The following is a 21,826-nucleotide window of genomic DNA, read 5'->3' as shown; positions in this document are numbered from 1 at the left end:
TAGGTTAGATTACTTGTTAGATATTAATGCATGGTCAGAACTAGAAGCACAAGCATTTCGCAACACTCGCATTAACATCTGCTCACCATGTGTATGTGACAAATTGTATTTAATTTGTATGGGTCCTGATCAAAAGTAGTGCACTCAATAGGAAATAGGGTACCACAGTGTGAACAGAGCCAGGGCCCTTGATGACTTGTACACTCAGCAATTAAAAAAGGCAAATTAGTTGAGATGGATTGAATCATTAGTTGTTTTTTTATATTACATTTCCCATGAAATTAGATTTCTAATTTGGCCACGTTTGATAGTGTGGGGTTGTTTCCTTTTTGAAGAGTGGATGTCCGTATGGGTTAGGGGTTGTGCGTGCGTGCATATGTGTAATAAGGAGTGACAGTCCGTTCATGAGGACGGCTATGCTCCCTGGGTTTAATTACATTGGTTGACAAGACCATCACATGAGAAGGAAAAGACAGTGAGTGTACACACACACACACACACACACACACACACACACACACACACACACACACACACACACACACACACACACACACACACACACACACACAGTGAGTATACCACATGCACACGCACGCACACACAGAAATTCAAGCCATTTCTGATGGGTCGATCCATACGAATTGGTAAAATAGTACAGCAACCAATCATAGTGCACTTATGAAATCCTACTTATTACCAGCAAAATGATCAACTTCCTAAGTACCTATAGACTTAATGGCCTACAGAAAGCATATGCTACCATCTAGTTCCATTTGAATGATGCACTATCCCAATGCTAAATGATTATGACAGGACTTCAATATGGAGAGCCCGAGACTTAGAGGGTAGGCTAATTGCTGTGATAATGTAGCCTTTCTGGTGGTTGAATGCAGTGAATGACAGGTCTACCTGGGTAAATGACTGTCGGGGAGAGGTAAAAAGTGCTGCCACCAGTTATTACGAGGAGTAGAGAGGCTCTCCGGGGATGTTCTTCTAACGCGCTGCATATCCCCTTACATTGAGAAACGGACTACTTTCACATAATCATGGGCACTCATCAGGAACGGAGGGCTGATTATGGGGATTAGTCACACAGGGAGAGTAGAGAGCTGGAGCTCTGATTAGCACAAAAAGGTTCTGTCAAGAGAGGGTGCCGGTGTGGGTGTGTAGAGGGGAGTGTGTGTGTGTGTGTGTGTGTATGTGTGCTACAAAAAAAGTAAAACTACAAGCAGGGCTGGGCGATTCATTTGAATGTATGTTTTTGCACGATATTCCAAATGCCTTGTCCGCTTGTTCTCATGTTGTGTTTTTAGTCTCGTCGTTTCCGCTCCTCTGTGCACCTTCCCATTTACACCAGATCTGTGCATAATGACGAGATGTACGTCTCCGTCCTAACAATGGGAGTCATTGTCCCAAAGGCGGGAAGGCAGGCGACAAGCTTCGGTCCAAAATAAGCCCAAAGAAATGCATTGGCCTTATTTTGGACCAATTTTAGCGAGAACTTTGCTTAGCCTCTTCTTCTAAGCCCCACACCCCCCCAAACAAAGTTAAGAGATCATTACTTCCTCTCTGACAAACGGTTTCAACTTGCTACGGGTGTGTTCATAACAATTCAACTGTTCAACCTTGTTAGCTAGCAAATACACTAAATGGTCAAAAGAATGGGCACCAATATGGAGTTGGTCCCCAATTTGCCACTGTAACAGCCTCCACTCTTCTGGGAAGGCTTCCCACTAGTTGCTGGAACATTGCTGGGGGGACTTGCTTCCATTCAGCAACAAGAGCATTAGTGAGATCAGGCACTGATGTTGGGCGATTAGGCATGGCTCGCAGTTTTTGTATTTCAATTCATCCCAAGGGTGTTAAATGTGGTTGAGGTCAGGGCTCTGTGCAGGTCAGTCAAGTTCTCCCACACCTATCTCAACAAACCATTTCTGTATGGACCTCGCTTTGTGCACGGTGGCATTGTCATGCTGAAACAGGAAAGGGCCTTCCCCAAATTGTTGCCACAAATTTGAAAGCAGAATAGTCTACGATGTCATTGTATGCTGTAGTGTTAAGATTTCCCTTCACTGGAACTAAGGGGCCTAGCCTGAACCACATAAAACAGCCCCAGACCAGTATACAGACAATTTTTCATGCGCTGTAATTCAGCACTCGGTGGTCCCGTTCTGTACACTTGTGTGGATTACCACTTCGTGGCTGAGCTGTTGTTGCTCCAAGACGTTTCCACTTAATAACAGCACTTACAGTTGAGTGGGGAAGCTCGGGCAGGGCAGAAATTTAACAAACGGACTTGTTTGTCAAACAACACCCTCCAAACGGACGGTGCCACAAGTCACTGAGCTCTTCAGTACGGGCCATTCTACTGCCAATGTTTGTCTATGGAGATTGGATGACTGTGTGCTTGATTTTATACACCTGTCAGCAACGGGTGTTGCTAAAATTGACAATTCCACTAATTTGAAGGGGTGTCCACATACTTCTAGTTTAGATCCAAGTTGGCTGAACTTGAAATAGCTGGCTAATCACTAGCACAGCGGGGACTGTGAAGCAACACAAACACACACACACACACACACACACACACACACACACACACACACACACACACACACACACACACACACACACACACACACACACACACACACTAAGTAATGTAGATATGTGGTAGTGGTGGAGTAGGGGCCTGAGGGCACACAGTGTGTTGTGAAATCTGTGAATGTTACGGTAATGTTTTGAAATTGTATAAAACTGCCTTAATTTTGCTGGACCCCAGGAAGAGCAGCTACTGCTTTGGCCGTGACCACGTCATAGTAACCTGGCTGCCCCCTACTATCAAGTCCAGTCATAATTGATCGGATGGCACTGGAGAAAATGGCTGCCGTTTTACGGTCTCCTAACCATTTGTGCTATTGTGTGTATTTTTTGGCATTATTTTTAACTTATTTTGTACATAATGTTTCTGCCACTGTCTCTTATGACCGATAAGAGCTTCTACAAATCAGGACAGAGATTACTCACCTCGTATTGAAAGACAATTTTTTCTTAAACGAGTCTGTTTATTATCCATGCATAGACACTTTACCTCAGCCTACATGTACATATTACCTTAATTACCTCACCTAACTGGTGCCCCCGCACATTGTACCTGTACCCCCTGTATATATCCTCGATATTGTTGTTTTTTACTTTTATTTCTTATTTTTCACTAAACACATATTTTTCTTAAAACTGCATTGTTGGTTAAGGGCTTGTAAGTAAGCATTTCACTGTAAGGTCTACACCTGTTGTATTCGGCTCATGTGACAAATATAATTTGATACCACCATAGACATAGAATGAATGTAGAATGTCATTCTTTATGGGTACCACCAGTTGCCTCCTAGGAGGGCCTGCTTGTGTTACTATAGACACAGAGATCCACTGTGGGACATTGTTGGATGGGTGATAAACATGTAAGCATTTAAACGACTGAGCAGGTAGCTCCCTCTCCTCTGTGGTGTGGCCCCAGCCCCTTGTTGCTCCAGGGGGTCACATATACAGATACAGCCGCACTCCTCCCTCCCTCCATCTTTCTGCATTCCCCTCATCATTCATCAGGCAGGCCTGAATATTCATGAGGAGACTTCTGGCCTGTGTTCCTGACTGGGGGGGGGGGGGGGGGGGTTAATGGAGCCTCTGGCGTGTGTGTGTGTGTACTGTAATCAAATCACTCCTGCCCCTCATCTCCCACCAGTGGAGCGGAGCTACGCTACACACATACGGCGCCATGCTAACCTGCTTGCCCACGGCTCCACAGGTAGGAGAGCCTCGGATGTGAAGGGCTCGCTAGTCGCTACGCTAGCAGACAAATAGACGGTCATTATCTACCATTAACATCCGTGGCTAACGCGGCACACATACTGTGCAGTGGACGATCTCGCAATGGACGCCTCATAGATCATTGATGGGGAGAGGAGTGCTGCTGGGAATGAGCGGATAAAGATAAAAACTTTTTTCCCATCACAGAGAGGAGTTCTAATAAACCATTGACATGGGCTGCGTTCCAAATTGCACTCTATTTCCTTTATAGAGCATTACTTTTGACCAGGGCCCAGTTTTATTAGTCATATGCACGGGATATGGATGGTATACATCGTCCAACGAAATGCTTACTTGCAGGTTCCTTCTCGACAATGTAACAGCAATAACAAATAATAAAATATTAGAATACAAACATAGTAAATGGCAGCAGAATTTATAGTCCAATATTTACACGTGTTTTGGGTAGGGTGCGGGGGGGGGCAAGTGTATAAATTGAGCCGTATAATAGGAGTGTGGTGGCAGCAGTTGTGATGTGTGTGTTGCATGAATGTACTGCTACTGAACATTAGGAACACCTACACTTAGGAACACTTAGAAACACTTAGATTGCCCCAGGTGAAGGCTATGATCCCTTATTGATGTCACTTGTTAAATCCACTTCAAAAATCAGTGTAGAGACAGGTTAAAAAAGGATTGTTAAGCATTGAGACGTGGATTTTGTATGTGTGCCATTCAGAGAGTGAATGAATGGGCAAGACAAAAGATTTAAGTGTCTTTGAACGCAGCATGGTAGGAGGTGCCGGGCGCACCGGTTTGAGTCTGTCAAGAACTGCAACGCTGCTGGATTTTTCATGCTCAACAGTTTCCCGTGTGTATCAAGAATGGTCCACCACCCAAAGGACATTCAATAGGGTGCAATTTGGGACAAATCCATAGTCACAGAAATAAATCATATGTAATCAAGCTTAATTTCATATTCTTAATTAGGATTTGAGTGTTTTTAACAGAAAAGCAAGTGCATCTTTTCTATGCTATCCCGCTTACAATGTGCTAAACAATTTAACAAACATCCCTCAATGAAAAATGTTGTGATGAGGAGTCAATAGGTTACAGCAAACAGAAAGCTTTCAAGTCATCACCTAGGTGGCTAACCGTGGCTTACACATCGATATCCTCTAGTACTAATAGTAAAAGCACATGCAACACCAGCAGTATGTTTAGAGTTTTACATTTTGTTTTATAATATCGTCCTCGTGAGAACGTTATAGCAGGCCATGCAAGCTTTTACCGGCATTCAGTTATGCCGTAATAATCGCCCCCAAACAATGATGCAACACACTTCCCCTACCTTTTACATTTCCTTTATTGTTCGTATTCTTATCTTTCATTATTTCTTATTGTTGTTGCATTGTCGAGAAGGAACCTGCAAGTAAGCATTTCCTTGGACGGAGTAGACCATGTGCATTCCCTACATACAACTAATAAAACTTGAAACTTTAACATCTCGATAAAAATGACCCACAGAGCGTATCACAAAAGAAAGAGAAGTTGTTTTTTAAGTTAACAACAGAGTTCAAGCATCTATTATTTATCCCTTTGTCCCTTTAATATTCAGAACTAACTATACTTTTAGTTTCAGTCCTGGAGGCACAGGACAAGCACAGTGCACGTTCCACTCGCCCAGTAAGTTTAAATATAAATTGTCGTTGCAGAACACAGCACCGCTACCGAATAAATTATGAATATTCCATTTTCATTCTGTATTCCGTTCTTGCTGAGTAAGTGTTGGTAATTTATCATTCTATTCTGCGTCCCACTTACAAGCCGTTATTAGCACATTTTAGGAATGTATAATGCCAAATCTTTTTTTCTTCCTAGAAAGTGCAGCAGTTTGTGTGGGTTCGTGCGTACACAGCAGGTGAAGGAGACCACACAGGTAAGGCATGATACACTAACAATGGTTGCCTATCCGCTGACTCTCACACCGAACCATTGCTCCCTATCTGAGGAACTCCCTTCCCCTCATGGTTCAGTTGTTTCAGAGTGAAAAAGAAAAAAAGTCTGAACAAGATTAACTGCAAAACACTAAGTGACTATAACCAAACCCTGCCTCTCAGTGAGATGTATGACGCAAGCCATCATGCACCAACCAACCATTATCAGACAGGCCAGACCAGATAAGCAAGTCCACAGAGTCGTCAGCACACACGACAGTCATAGTTCACAAATTACTGTATGCACGTACATGGTATGGGTTGTTTGCCTCGGTTTGAAAGCCAGTAACTCATTTCTGCATCTTGCTGTCATCCCTTCATGACACTTGATAAAGGTGTTTAGGCAATGAGACATATGACCACTTTCTCCAATCCCGCCTGTGAGAGGTTACATGCGTGTTGTGTTAATACCAGGCATTGAGTTGTACTACTCTGTTCACCTGCTCTGGGGTGAAGTGTACCCTAGGTACAGATCTAGGATCAACTTCCACACTCATAACCTTAACCATTAGCGGGGGAAACGCATAACTGACCAGAGGTCTAGGTCTAGGGGCAAGTTCACCCTGCCCGTCCACCCAGACACAGGCTCACCCAGACGTAGATATTTTCAAGATGTATATTAATGTTGACATCACTGGGCCTTACCTTGTCTCGGTCCTCCACCAGGTCAGCAAGCAGGTCATCCAGGTCCAAGATGCCCCCGTCACAGTACTCCATGTGGTGGGTCCGAACCAGGAAGTCCTCCCCATTCTGGTAGGCACACGGAAAACATGGAGACATGAGCCTGATAAGAACCTGATCAGCTGGTTATTGGGTAAAAACAAACTTTTTAATGGTCCTGTATGGCTCAGTTGATAGATCATGGCGCTTGCAACGACAGGTTTGTGGGTTCGATTACCGGGGCCACCCATGCATAAAATGTATGCACGCCTGACCGAGTCGCTTTGGATCAAAGCAGCCTCTAAATGGTATACATTTGCACTTCTGAAAAGTAGTTATTGTTGAAATGGTACCTTTTGCAACCTGCTAATATGAATACAGTAAACTGCAGCAAAAGCGTAATTTCCTCAAACCTTCATAAGACAAAACTGGGTTATGAAGCGCCAAATGGCTGCACTGTTTCCTCCTTACAGATTCAGAAATATGGTTGAGAAGAGGGTAACACATTGTGTGTGTTGTTTTTGTTTACTTACCTCATTATTATTTCCTAACAACAGGTTATCAAAATGTATGACAGTAGCCAATTACAGTAGTTTGTGTTTGTGTAAGTTGTTTGTGTAAGTGGTGTTGGGGGGGGGTGGCGCATTTCTAGTTCCCCCCCACTCCGTGAGAGTGGTGGGCACATTCCTGAAGCTTCACTATAGCAACACAGGTCTGAGAACAGATAGGACACCATCTTCCTTGTATCTTTTATTCAGGACATAATCTGAAATATGTGCCATTTTACTAAACAGTAGTGCTGAGCGATTAGTGCTTTTATAAGGTTCGGATTCAGTTCGATTACGGTTTCGATAATATATTTTTCTACATTAAATGCACTATACATTGTGGGTTGAATGCTGTAACACAGAATAAAACAATGAATAAAAAGTCCCATGATGGTACTGACTGTCCATTACTGCTTATCACTTAACCATAATTTATTCATATATATCTTTACTAAAATATTTCAGTTGTGTTTATTACATTTGTTTTATTTGATGACTTTATTATTATTTTATTACAAGTCATCTCATCTCTATAGAGCTGCTATATGCTGTCTGACAAAATCACTATCCTAGTAGTTCTTCAAAGTAAATAAGGCATACTTGTTGAATGCAAACTACCAAACCCTTCGCTCATGTATTTTCAAGTCTATCCCCTTGATCGCACATTCTTCTGTCCCTTTTACAGATCAGTAGCAGGTGTAAAAGAAACAAAACGGACAAGTTGGCGCGCAATGCATTATGGTCATTGTAGTTCATTACCACGTTTTCTGAGCTGTGTCGAATATTGGCCTGTTGGAAACTACAACTCCCGACGACATCACACAGTTCAGGCTTGATCTGATTTATCTCTAGAGAAACTCAGCAATGTGTGCATCTAGCTCACGGAAAATTATGAACAAAATAGAATTCAAAATAATTGAACTGACATTGGTCAATTAGTCGTTTAAAAAAAAAGAAATAACACTAATAAACAGTATTGTCTGAGAGGTGGCCACACAACTCTAGCTTCCCCTTTTTGTGGCCAACAGGTCAAATGCACAAAAAGCAAGATTTGGAGAAGTTTAGGATGTAGGGCTCTATTTTTGGCTGGCGTTAAGGTGGCACTAGCGTCAAATAGACATTAGTAGGCAATTTAATTATGTACAGTGCCTTGCAAAAGTACTCATCCCCCTTGGCATTTTTCCTGTTGTGTTGCATTACAACCTGTAATTTAAAATGGATTTTATTTGGATTTCATGTAATCAACATACACAAAAATAGTCCAAACTGGTGAAGGGAAATGAAAAAAAATACTGTTTTTTTTTTAAATCTTTAAAAAATGGAAAAGTGCTGGCGCAGTGGTTAAGGGCGGGCGCTGGCGCAGTGGTTAAGGGCGCTGGCGCAGTGGTTAAGGGCGCTGGCGCAGTGGTTAAGGGCGGGCGCTGGCGCAGTGGTTAAGGGCGGGCGCTGGCGCAGTGGTTAAGGGCGGGCGCTGGCGCAGTGGTTAAGGGCGGGCGCTGGCGCAGTGGTTAAGGGCGGGCGCTGGCGCAGTGGTTAAGGGCGGGCGCTGGCGCAGTGGTTAAGGGCGGGCGCTGGCGCAGTGGTTAAGGGCGGGCGCTGGCGCAGTGGTTAAGGGCGGGCGCTGGCGCAGTGGTTAAGGGCGCTGGCGCAGTGGTTAAGGGCGCTGGCGCAGTGGTTAAGGGCGCTGGCGCAGTGGTTAAGGGCGCTGGCGCAGTGGTTAAGGGCGCTGGCGCAGTGGTTAAGGGCGCTGGCGCAGTGGTTAAGGGCGCTGGCGCAGTGGTTAAGGGCGCTGTACTGCAGCACCAGCTGTGCCACCAGAGATCCTGGGTTCGCGCCCAGGCTCTGTCGTAACCGGCCGCGACCGGGAGGTCCATGGGGCGACGCACAATTGGCCCAGCGTCATCCGGGTTAGGGAGGGCTTGCCCGGTAGGGATGTCCTTGTCTCATCGCGCACCAGCAACTCCTGTGGCGGGCCAGGCGCAGTGCACGCTAACCAAGGTTGCCAGGTGCACGGCGTTTCCTCCGACACATTGGTGCGTCTGGCTTCCGGGTTGGATGCGCGCTGTGTTAAGAAGCAGTGCTTCTTGGTTGGGTTGTGTATCAGAGGACGCACGACTTTCAACCTTCGTCTCTCCCAATCCCATACGGGAGTTGTAGCGATGAAACAAGATACTAGCTACTAAACAATTGGATACCACGAAATTGGGGAGAAAAAGGGGTCAAATTAAACAAAAAGGACAAAAAAATATTTTTAAGTGGAAAAGTGGTGCGTGCACGAGAAAGTCACGAGAAAGTTCGCTCTCGTTCCATTGCTTTTCTACAGACATAGGAATTCTCCAGTTGGAACATTATTGAACATTTATGATAAAAACATCCTAAAGATTGATTCTATACTTAGTTTGACAAGTTTCTACGGGCTGTAATATAACTTTTTGAACTTTCCATCCGATGTTCGGCTGGACCTGAACGCATGTTTGGATTTGTTTACCAAACGCGCTAACAAAATAAGCTATTTGGACATAAATGGACATGATCTAACAAATCAAATATTTATCATGGAACTGGGATTCCTGAGAGTGCATTCTGATGAAGATCAAAGGTCAGTGAATATTTATAAATGCTATTTCTGACTAATGTTAACTACCCAATATGGCGGGTATCTTTTTGGCTGCTTTGTTGTCTGAACGCTATACTCAGATTATTGTATGGTTTGCTTTTTACGTAAAGTTTTTAAAAATCTGACACAGCGGTTGCATTAAGGAGAAGTCTCTCTCTAATTCCATGTATAACACTTGTATTTTCATCAACATTTATGATGAGTATTTCTGTGAATTGATGTGGCTCTCTGCACAATTACTGCATGTTTTAGAATTACTGAACGTAACGCACCAATGTAAAATGACATTTTTTGATGTAAATATGCACTTTATCGAACAAAACATACATGTATTGTGTAACATAAAGTCCTATGAGTGTCATCTGATGAACATCAAAGGTTAGTGATTCATTTTCTCTCTATTTGTGCTTTTTGTGACTCCTCTCTTTGGCTGGAGAAATGGGTGTGTTTTCTGTGAGTTGGTGGTGACCTAACAATCGTTTGTGGTGCATTTGCTGCAAAGCATTTTTGAAATCAGACATGGTGGCTGGATTAACGAGAATCTTAACTTTAAATACTTGTATGCTTGAGGAATTTTAATTATGAGATTTTTGTTGTTGTTTTGAATTTGTCACCCTGCACTTTCACTGGCTGTTGGCGAGGTGGGACGCTACCGTCCCATATATCCCAGAGACACTGTTTCCATGCTTGTTCAATGAACCATAAACATGTAATGTACATGCACCTGTGGAGCAGTTATTAAGACACTAGCAGCTTACAGACGATAGACAATTACGACCCAAGAGAGGCCTTTTCACTGACTCTGAAAAACCACAAAAGTAGGATGCGCAGGGTCCCTGCTCATCTGCGTGAACGTGCCTTAGGGATGCTGCAAGGATGCATGAGGAATGCAGATGTGGCCAGGGCAATAAATTGCAATGTCTGTGAGACGCCTAAGACAGCGCTACAGGGAGACAGGACAGACAGCTGATCATCCTCGCAGTGGCAGACCACGTGTAACAACACCTGCACAGGATCGGTACATCCAAACATCACACCTGCGGGACAAGTACAGGGTGGCAATAGGCTGAGAGGCTGGACTGAGGGCTTGTAGGCCTGTTGTAAGGTAGGTCCTCACCACACATCACCGGCAACAACGTCGCCTATGAGCACAAACCTTCCGTCGCTGGACCAGACAGGAATGGCAAAAAGTGCTCTTCATTGACGAGTCGCGGTTTTGTCTCACCAGGGGTGATAGTCAGATTCGCATTTATCGTCAAAGGAATGAGCGTTACACCGAGCCCTATACTCTGGAGCGGGATTGAGTTGGAGGGTCCGTCATTGTCTGGGGCGGTGTGTCACGGCATCATCGGACAGAGCTTGTCAATGCAGGCAATCTCAACGCTGTGTGTTACAGGGAAGACGTTCTCCTCATGTGGTACCCTTCCTGCAGGCTCATCCTGACAGGACCCTCCAGCATGACAATGCCACCAGCCATACTGCTCGTTCTGTGCGTGATTTCATGCAAGACAGAAATGTTGGATCGTATGGTGAGGGCTTGGGCCATTCCCCCCCAGACATGTCCTGGAACTTGCAGGTGCCTTGGTGGAAGAGTGGGGTAACATCTCACACGAACTGGCATATCTGGTGCAGTCCATGAGGAGGAGATGCAGTGCAGTACTTAATGCAGCTGGTGGCCACACCAAGATACTGACTGTTACTTTTCACTCACCCTTTGTTCAGGGACACATTCCAATTCTGTTAGTCACATGTCTATGGAACTGTTCAGTTTATGTCTCAGTTGTTGAATCTTGTCATGTTCCTACAAATATTTACACATGTTAAGTTTGATGAAAATAAATGCAGTTGACAGTGAGGACGTTTCTTTTTTGCTAAGTATGTATTTTCACCCCCTTTGCTATGAAGTCCCTAAATAAGATCTGGTGCAACCAATTAGCTTCAGAAGTCACATAATTAATTAAATAAAGTTCACCTAAGTGTCACATGATCTCAGTAAATATACACCTGTTCTGAAAGGCCCCAGAGTCTGCAACACCACTAGGTAAGGGACACCACCAAGCAAGCGGCACCATGAAGACCAAGGAGCTCTCCAAACAAGGCAGGGACAAAGTTGTGGAGAAGTACAGATCAGGGTTGGGTTATAAAAAAAATATCTGAAACATTGAACATCCCACGGAGCACCATTAAATCCACTATTCAAATAATTGAAAGAATATGTCACCACAGCAAACCCAACATCTCCCATCACCACAAGAACACAATCCCCACAGTGAAGAACGGTGGTCGCAGTATCATGCTGTGGGGATGTTATTTATCGGCAGGGACTGGGAAACTGGTCAGAATGGAAGGAATGATGGGTGGTGCTAAATACAGGGAAATTCTTGAGGGACACCTGTTTCAGTCTTCCAGAGATTTGAGATTGGGATGAGGTTCACCTTCTAGCAGGACAATAACCCTACGCATACTGCTAAACAACACTTGATTGGTTTAAGGGGAAACATTTAAATGTCTTGGAATGGCCTAGTCAAAGCCCAGACCTCAATCCAATTGAGAATCTGTGGTATGACTTAAAGATCGCTGTACACCAGTGGAAGCCATCCAACTTGAAGGAGCCGGAGCAGTTTTGTCTTGAAGAATGGGAAAAAATCCCAGTGGCTAGATGTGCCAAGCTTATAGAGACATACCCCAAGAGACTTGCAGCTGTAATTGCTGCAAAGGGTGGCTCTACAAAGTATTGACTTTGTGGGGTGAATAGTTATGCACGCACAAGTTCTGTTTTGATGTCTTATTTCTTGTTTGTTTCAATAAAACATATTTAGCATCTTAAAAGTGGTAGGCATATTGTGTAAATCAAATTACACAAAAAAAAAAATAATTCCAGGTTGTAAAGCAACAAAATAGGAAAAATGCCAAGGGGGTGAATACTTTTGCAAGCTACTGTAAAAACTGGTGCATTGGCATTTTACCTGTCATATATCAGCACGCTTGCGCTCAGATGGGCGGGGTGGAAATATTTGAGGTGTGTGCTGCTAATTTCAGGCAGTGCTGATAGGGATATTTATGTCCAAACAAAAGTTTTAGCAGAACCGAGTTGGTTATGGCATGACTTTTGACAGCGGAAACGCAGCCTATCCACACTGCCCATATACACATGGAGTAAGAGTAACCTATTGTGCTTTTGGTGCCTGTATTTTTCATATTTAGAAACATAACCTAATGTTTCTTCCCTATGATATTTGAGAGGGGAGGTTAAGTCTTTTTTGTGTCTGCCCAATGCAATCGCAAAGTACTCAAGACTGTCGATAAAGGGATTGGCTCTTGAGACCGTTTGGAAATAAATGTTAATCACCAAAGCTTTATTCAAATATCAAGTTTGGGCCTCCCAGGTGGCGCAGTGGTCTAGGGCACTGCATCGCAGCGCTAGCTGTGCCACCAGAGAGTGCACAGTGTTTCCTCCAACACATTGGTGTGGCTGGCTTCCGGGTCGGATGCAGTGCGGCTTGGTTGGGTTGTGTTTCGGAGTACGCATGACTTTCAACCTTCGTCTCTCCCGAGCCCGTACGGGAGTTGTAGCGATGAGACAAGATAGTAACTACTAATAATTGGATACTACGAAATTGTGGAGAAAAGGGGGTAAAATTTATTTAAGATAAAAAATATATAATGTTGGAGAGGAGTAAAACAGTGAGCCGACTTTTTAACTATGCATTGTAGGCAGGGCCACATTATTTTAGCCAAGCAGGCCCCATTTTGGATGTGCGTAAAACCCTCCATCGTCTGCATTGTTTTAATATTATACACCCTTGGCAGAAAATTATTGGTTTCGTTTTGTTTAGAATTTGTTAGGCCATATCAAAAACTAATTTAATCTTGTTTGACAATGTTTGGCATGTCCATGCTCAGCCATAATGCAATTTACAGTAGGCCTAGCCCCTGTATCAGCGTGAATGCTGTTGCAGACATACAATTACTTAACAATGTGGACTGCAAATGTGTTCAAGTTAGGCCTACATTTTGTTATTTCGTTTCTGTAAGCCATTTAAACTATAAATGGACTAACATTGGAATTAGATTTGATTCCAAGGCAATACATAAGACCATAAATACACAACCTGAAGCAACCATATTTCGCCGTGGATCACGTCCTGATTGGCCAGTTGAGGGTCACACCCACAAGTTGTTAATTTATCAAAACCCATCCATTTTGCGCCAACGTCAGCAATAATGCGCCAATAATTGTGATCGTGAAAATAACAAAAATATTTGAACCTATAGTGCTACCGCCTGCGCTTAGAGTTACCATTGTGTTAGGTTTGTTACAATAGTCCCTAATGTTACGCAAGAATAAGTGTCAAGATTCATGCCACACAAATCAAATCAGATTGTCCCTACTCAGATTCACCTGCTAACAGCTCAATGATATTTACAATAGCAAGTGTGTCAGCAACTACTAGGCCAATAGCCTCAGTGTTTTAGTGGATCATTAGTGGAGCTAGCCTGGGTACCAGACTGGTAACCCGGCGTCAGTGGAGCATCATCGTGTTACGAATGGGCATCTTGCTCTGCTGCATCAAAGTCAAGCTTACACTATCAATAGGGGTCTGGCTTTAACAATGGCCCATGACAGAGAAAAAAAAGTCAATTTGTTTAAAACAAATAGTCAAGCTGTAATCTCAATGCCAGACACAGGGCCAGCCTCTACATTCCGTGAGTGGTACTGTATGGGTACCAGAACGATACAACCACACTTGATAGTGGTGTAAAATAGAACAATTGAGAAAGAGATAATCAATGTACAAGTCTAAATTAATTGTGAATTATAACGAAAAGCTGTGTGTGTGTGTTTGGCTCAACGCACGCACACGCGCACACACACAGTCGAGGGTACTCAGTGTTACCTTGTGGGAGCAGAGAAACGGATTTAGGCTTACACATATCCTCTCTCACACATCAAAACAAGAACCCAACTGTAGCACATCTAATCTCCAGGCATAGCACGAATACTTCCCTTGAAAAACAGGTTTCACCTGTGGGAAGACCTGCACATTTTTCTCCCTGAGCAGGTGCATGGCACAGTTGTAGGAGAGTGAAGTTTCCCTTAGGTACGGATATATGATCACCTTCCCCTCCCCCAATCCAAACCTTAACCATTAGTGGGTAAAATACCAAAAGTGAACCCGGATCAGCATATCAGGGCAACCTCACCAGCCAACCTTCAGGAATGGAGACTGCCGATTAATTCCTCTGTCACTGGGAGAGAGCCAAAGGAAACACCCATAACACTAGAGAGACACTGCACCTGACTGCTCATTCAAATCACTCGGTGCATATTACTACGCATCAGGATTTAGCCTAATTGGCAGTATTTCAGCTAGCTCTCTTGATATATGCATACTCCCATCTGGTTATTATGTAGATTATTTTGCCAAACATCTCAAGGCACTTAAAAAAATGGAATTATTATCTTGCCTAGTTTCTACCACTCTTCCTTAATCCTGTCTCATTACGTGACACTTCAAGAGAGTACATTGAAAAACAAAATCAGGACAGAAAAATCTGTCTTAAATTCTTGTTGTCAAACTCCATAAATTCCCATGTGTCATGGACATTCACATTTCCTGGGTCCCCTTCAAACAAACGGGACATGTGGCAATGGTGGATCAGTCAACACAATAGAATTAGGCCTAACAGTGACAGTCAGAGGGTACATTTCGGCAAATTACACCGCTAAGTCGCCCATTTGAAGCGATATCTCGAGAGCGTTGAAGCGCATAACGATTAGTGAAGCGCTTCGTTGCTAAATTCGGGGCGCTGGTTTTTCACACTTTAATCCTCCCAACACAATTACACAGCTGAAGGGAAATGTGTTGGATTAGCGTAAGAGAAGAAAAAGAATTAATGAACAAGCCAATAGAAAGCTATGGAGTACCTCAGAGGAGGTACAAGAGAAAGGGAACTGTAATGAACATAGCACTTCAATGTATTATTAGAAGGGAGAGGAACAGCAGCATAGGAAGTAGTGCTTTGCTCTAGCTACAGTACATAGGAAGTAGTGCTTTGCTCTAGCTACAGTAGCTACTGTACATAGGAAGTAGTGTTTCTCTACTTACAGGAGCTACTGTACATAGGAAGTAGTGCTTTGCTCTACCTACTGTAGCTACTGTACATAGGAAGTAGTGCTTTGCTCTACCTACTGTAGCTACTGTACATAGGAAGTAGTGCTTTGCTCTAGCTACAGTAGCTACTGTACATAGGAAGTAGTGCTTTGCTCTAGCTACAGTAGCTACTGTACATAGGAAGTAGTGCTTTGCTCTAGCTACAGTAGCTACTGTACCTTATGAGTTTGGATCCCGTAACACATGTGGGATCAGTTGCTGGGACCACTACCATCTGTCCAGTCATCCTGCCAACCAAGGCAGGGTCTGAGGAGGCAGCCTAGCTGCAAGCTAGCTACCCATCAAGCTAGCATGGATTTGTTGAGGGCTTTAACACAGCCCGCGAAGTGGTTAGCCATTGTGGATGGAAATGCGTATTGACCCAGGATTGTGGTTGTCTAGACCCCTGCTGCAACCTGCCCTGTTTGGAACTGCGAGGAGTAAGAGCGTAACCTACATTGTTACCACGACGAAGACCAAAGCCGGCGGGAGTACCGTTGAGGACAGGGGTACCATAAGGTGAAGGATCTTTAAAAAAGAATAATAAAGTATTACACATGCAGTTGTTACAACAAGAAAAAAAGCAACAAGAAAATAGTGTTTTGTCCAAATACTGGTGGAGTCAACTAATAAAAGAATGGACAACCTAACCAGAGCAGTCCAGAACCTGAAGAGCAGTTTGCAGTTCCCCCAGGGTCAGCTCGTTGAGTTTAAAACAAGAGAATGGCAAGATGAAATCAATCTGTAAGTCATTGAGAAGGGGCATCAGTTCTGTATGTGAATCCATGATAACAATGACAGAAATCTGATGAGCTCAAGGGACAATCACAGCAGAACAACATGATTGTGTACAGAATTACAGATTCTCCACATGAGACCTGGACAGACTGATTACCAGGACGTGTACTCAAAGCATGAGCGGACCAACTGGCAAGTGTCTTCGCTGACATTTTCAACCTCTCTCTGGCCGACTCTGTAATACCGACATGTTTCAAACAGACCACCATAGTCCCTGTGCTCAAGAAAGCAAAGGCAACATGCCTAAATGATTACCTCCCGTAGCACTCACATCAGTAGCCATGAACTGCTTTGAAAGGCTGGTGTTGCTACAGATGCTGGTTCAATACCCATGCCAGCCTCGACTGGGAGACCCATGGGTTGACTGTAGGTTTTGTGTTTCTCTCTCTCTAAAAACAGAAATAACTAATTCTAAATAACAAACTGGCTTTATTTACAAATTAGTAACAATGTCTCAACCCATGTTCAAGAATGGCCTTTTTCCTCACTAATTTTATGTTATTTATAAACAAAATCTCCAAAATATATATATACATATTTTTTTTTAAATAAAGCTAATATTATTCATTTAGAATTATATAAAAGCCCCTTGGATATTCTCACAAATATATTATTAACCCTGTTATTAGCAGGACAATATATATTGGTCATGGCTCCCGAGTGGCGCGCAATGGGATTGCCTTGCAGTTCTCCAGCTGTATCCACTTAAAGCGCGTGAGGTTCAAGGCGCGAGGGGGCACGGGATGGGCCGCAGAGAAGACAGACCTAGAACCTTGGGGAAGGATGGAGGAGGAAAGGGGAGCAGGGATGGACCCCCACCCCGCCGAGTCTCTACTTTTATCCAATGTAAAAAACACAATTTCAAATTTTCCTACATAAGACCAAATTGAGCCTGTCGGTCACATATATAATTCCTTCTACGCGTTCTCCTCCTTTTACCTTCAGTGCACAACACATCAGCTGTCTGTGAACAGGTGAAAAACCTTTCCAAGCCAAACCTTCACATCATGACAGCTAACCACTACACAGAGCCTACATTGTCGTCATAGTCAACTTGAACTAAGGCGTTAGTAAACCCGCTACAATCATGCAGTACAGTGTACAGTCAGAAATCAGTTTAGCAGTTACACAGGCGGGCCACGATGGTAATAAATTAATAAAACCAAAAGCTTACCTCGACCAGGAAGAGTTTCAGTGTTGTGCCGGGTGTTTGAGTAGGCTAAACTAGCTAGCTGCATTTGCTAGCTAAGTGAATATACACTGCTCAAAAAAAATAAAGTGAACACTTAAACAACACAATGTAACTCTAAGTCAATCACACTTCTGTGAAATCAAACTGTCCACTTAGGAAGCAACACTGATTGACAAGAAATTTCACATGCTGTTGTGCAAATGGAATAGACAACAGGTGGAAATTCTAGGCAATAAAGAAGTGGTTCTGCAGGTGGGGAACACAGACCACTTCTCAGTTCCTATGCTTCCTGGCTGATGTTTTGGTCACTTTTGAATGCTGGTGGTGTTTTCACTCTAGTGGTAGCATGAGACAGAGTCTTCAACCCACACAAGTGGCTCAGGTAGTGCAGCTCATCCAGGATGGCACATCAATGCGAGATGTGGCAAGAAGGTTTGCTGTGTCTGTCAGCGTAGTGTCCAGAGTATGGAGGCGCTACCAGGAGGCAGGCCGGTACATCAGGAGACGTGGAGGAGGCAAACAACCCAGCAGCAGGACCGCTACCTCCGCCTTTGTGCAAGGAGGAGCAGGAGGAGCACTGCCAGAGCCCTGCAAAATGACCTCCAGCAGGCCACAAATGTGCATGTGTCTGCTCAAACGGTCAGAAACAGACTCCATGAGGGTGGTATGAGGGCCCGACGTCCACAGGTGGGGGTTGTGCTTTACAGCCCAACACCGTGCAAGACGTTTGGCATTTGCCAGAGAACACCAATATTGGCAAATTCGCCACTGGCGCCCTGTGCTCTTCACAGATGAAAGCAGGTTCACACTGAGCACATGTGACAGACGCAACAGTCTGGAGACGCCGTGGAGAACATTCTGCTGCCTGCAACATCCTCCAGCATGACCGGTTTGGCGGTGGGTCAGTCATGGTGTGGGGTGGCATTTCTTTGGGGAGCCGCACAGCCCTCCATGTGCTCACCAGAGGTAGCCTGACTGCCATTAGGTTCCGAGATGAGATCCTCAGACCCCTTGTGAGACCATATGCTGGTGTGGTTGGCCCTGGGTTCCTTCTAATGCAAGACAATGCTAGACCTCATGTGGCTGGAGTGTGTCAGCAGTTCCTGCAAGAGGAAGGCATTGATGCTATGGACTGGCCCGCCAGTTCCCCAGACCTGAATCCAATTGAGTACATCTGGGACATCATGTCTTGCTCCATCCACCAATGCCACATTGCACCACATACTGTCCAAGAGTTGGCGGATGCTTTAGTCCAGGTCTGGGAGGACAGAAGCTAGCTGTGTGTGCTGCTGAGGCTACTATTGACATTCATTGCAGAAAAGTGTGTTTTAATCAATTATTTGGTGACAAGTGAATATATTTAGTATATTCTTTTTATGTTTCACAATTTATATTTTCATGAAGTTCACTGAGGAAGATGGTCCTCCCCTTCCTCCTCTGAGGAGCCTCCATTGCTCAAAAAAATATATAATATTGATGGACACATAGCTACAGAGAACTCATGGCTGTCTGAGTCTTACCATATTGGCACGGGCTATGGCTATAACCTGAGTGGCAGGGACAAACCATGCAGCTACACTACCTTCCCTTTTCCACAGAGGGTGATTGACATTCCTCTGTGTGCCTTCTCCACACAGACCCAGGATATCTCTGTTTAAGCCAAGGACACCGGACATTGTCTATGAATGCTGTCACACCAGTGGCAGGCAATTAGAGAGCTGCAAAGTTCATGGTTTACGATAGAGTGGATCCTCGCCAGCCAACCCCTTGATTGTTCCTAGGATGAATCTCACTAGACACAGGTAATTTCACTTTGTGGGACCCTGAGTTTGTTTTGATCATGTCCGAGGGATTTCTAGGTCAGTGAGATGTGTTTCACACATAATTGGCCACAAAGAGGCTTCTACTAATTCTACCAATTGAAGCCAGACATAATTTAGACAAGGGTAGCTCGGCAGCCACATATTGTAAGTCCCTGAGTTTTTTTCCCATGTGACCTGATCAGGACAAACTCAGGGTCCTATAACCAATGACAGGGGGAAAACTTGCCTGGATGTTGGGCTGCAACTGAAATCCAGTGTGCGTCCCAAATGGCACCCTATTTCCTATATAGTTCACTACTATAGGTCACTACTTTTTCAACTTAGGGCCTTGTCAAAAGTAGTGCACTTTATAGGGAAAAGGATGCCATTTGGGACGCAAACCCAGTCAGCCCAGGGGAGAACTTGCAGATGAGAGCCCACCAACGCAGGTGGGTGCCTGGGTGGAAGCTCTAATGGGAAGCCATCCATCCCCACTGCCTGCCTGGCATAACCCTGTCCATCACCGGCCTCCTGCCATCGCGCCAGGGAAAAACCAGCTGATAACACTGAGCTGTCAGCCACCCTAATCCCCCATCAATCAGAGGACAAAGGCTGTTGTCCGCCACACAGGCTAGGCGAAACGATGCAGAGCACATCAAACAGAGTCCCACCTGCACAGGGAGATACTGACCGTTTCAACAGAGCCACATACAACATCTATTGACAGCTGCATGCTAGCTGGGGCACATGATACTCATATAGACCACTAACACCTGAAGAACGTGATTAAAAGTTATTTACAATGTGTCCCGTTGATTTGTAGCCTGGTATATACATTCTGTCCAGAATAATAACATGGTGGTTTCAAGTATCTGTATCTATGGCTTGGAAATTTTGCAACGAAATCCAGTTTCTATTGGACAAATGCAGATAAGTCCCTCCCCGTCTCGTACCATTTGCTTCCGCTTGGTTAATGGTAAACGGTTTCCGTTTCAAGAGTTAATGAATATAGCCTAATGTAGGAAAATATGTAGTAGACTATTGTTTCAAAATTAAATAAATAATAATTAAAATGACAAACAAACCGGATTAAAAGGGAGGGTATAAAAACAAACGTCAGCCAAAGTAAAATACGTGAATATATTTCAAAAGAGCCCATTTGCTTACCTGTTCCAGAATCTTTCGATACCTCTGGTTGGCTTGGTCTACCAACTCCCGAACTGTCCATTCTCCTTTACACGGAACGACCACAGCAGTTGCTCCAAAAGTTACAGTGACTTTCATGTTGTCCTTGTAATCCGAAAAAAAGTTATTTGAAGAACAGCCTTCTTTGATAATCGGTATATTCCTCTGTGATTCCTTCACATGCGAGAGGCTGCGAAACGCTTGTTACCGCACAAGCCTCAACCGAAACCGGAGCAAAGATGTCACTGGACAAATTTACAATGACAAAATGACACGCGTGCATTAAAAAGTACTACTCAAAACTACAATTTACGATAATAAAAAACATTTGCTTTTCTCAATTATCGGTCAAATTAATAAACGAAGTAGCCTTCATTGTTTTGTCGGCTGAACTATACCTGTTGGTCATTGCACTGACATCCGGAAGTTGATCAACATAAATCACGTCATGGTAGGTTTCCACTAGTTACCACAAACACAAAGTCAAAATTGGCTATTGTCCTATCGTAAAAATGTATCAAAATAAAAAATAATTTACGGTTAGGGAAAGGTTAGCAGTGTGGATAAGTCTAAAATCAGATTTTAATGAGATACATTTTTTAAATGGGCATGGTTTATGACTGTGGCTGTGGTAACTAGTGATGACCCAATGTTAGGCTGTTGATAAACGTATCAACGATTGCTTCGAATATTTTATCTTCTCAAAGATTCAACTTCGTCGTCTTTCCTACTTTAAGCCATTTTCTTTTTAACATGGCAATGATCGTAAACTATGTAGAGCCAGTTTACCATAAACTCTGCTTTGATTTTATACCCTAAAAATATACAAGTTCAAAGCGGCATCATGCTTACCAAACAACCACGAGCAAATCACTACCTAAACTTTGTTAAAGGGCCAATACGTCATTTATGGCGAGGGATTGAGAGTTTAACATGCTAACCACTGCCATATAAAGTCAAAAGAAAAAACCTGAAGGAGGAAAGATCACTAGAAATGAACTGGGTTTAATCTGTGGATTCATTGTCGGGGGCATAACCTTGTGCATTTCAGGTAAAAAAAAT

The 21,826-nt window shown here is 43.8% G+C and overlaps 1 protein-coding gene across 1 annotated transcript in view; it reads right to left on the bottom strand.

The window, feature by feature from the left end:
• The window catches only part of LOC124007709 (partitioning defective 3 homolog B-like), a 171,153-nt gene extending 149,956 nt beyond the window's left edge, over positions 1 to 21,197 (bottom strand). The window contains exons 1-2 of the mRNA XM_046318418.1: positions 20,747 to 21,197; positions 6,453 to 6,557 (exon numbers count right to left, since the gene is read on the bottom strand). Of these exons, the coding sequence (XP_046174374.1) occupies positions 6,453 to 6,557; positions 20,747 to 20,863 (222 nt within the window). The 5' untranslated portion in view covers positions 20,864 to 21,197. The remainder of the gene's footprint in view (positions 1 to 6,452; positions 6,558 to 20,746) is intronic.
• Between the last annotated feature and the right edge of the window lie 629 nt (positions 21,198 to 21,826).

The sequence above is a fragment of the Oncorhynchus gorbuscha genome, linkage group LG21 (assembly GCF_021184085.1).
Source record: "Oncorhynchus gorbuscha isolate QuinsamMale2020 ecotype Even-year linkage group LG21, OgorEven_v1.0, whole genome shotgun sequence".
In the NCBI taxonomy this organism is placed as follows: domain Eukaryota; kingdom Metazoa; phylum Chordata; class Actinopteri; order Salmoniformes; family Salmonidae; genus Oncorhynchus; species Oncorhynchus gorbuscha.
Note: the sequence above shows the minus strand (reverse complement) of the source record. Positions and strands in the feature narration are given on the sequence as shown.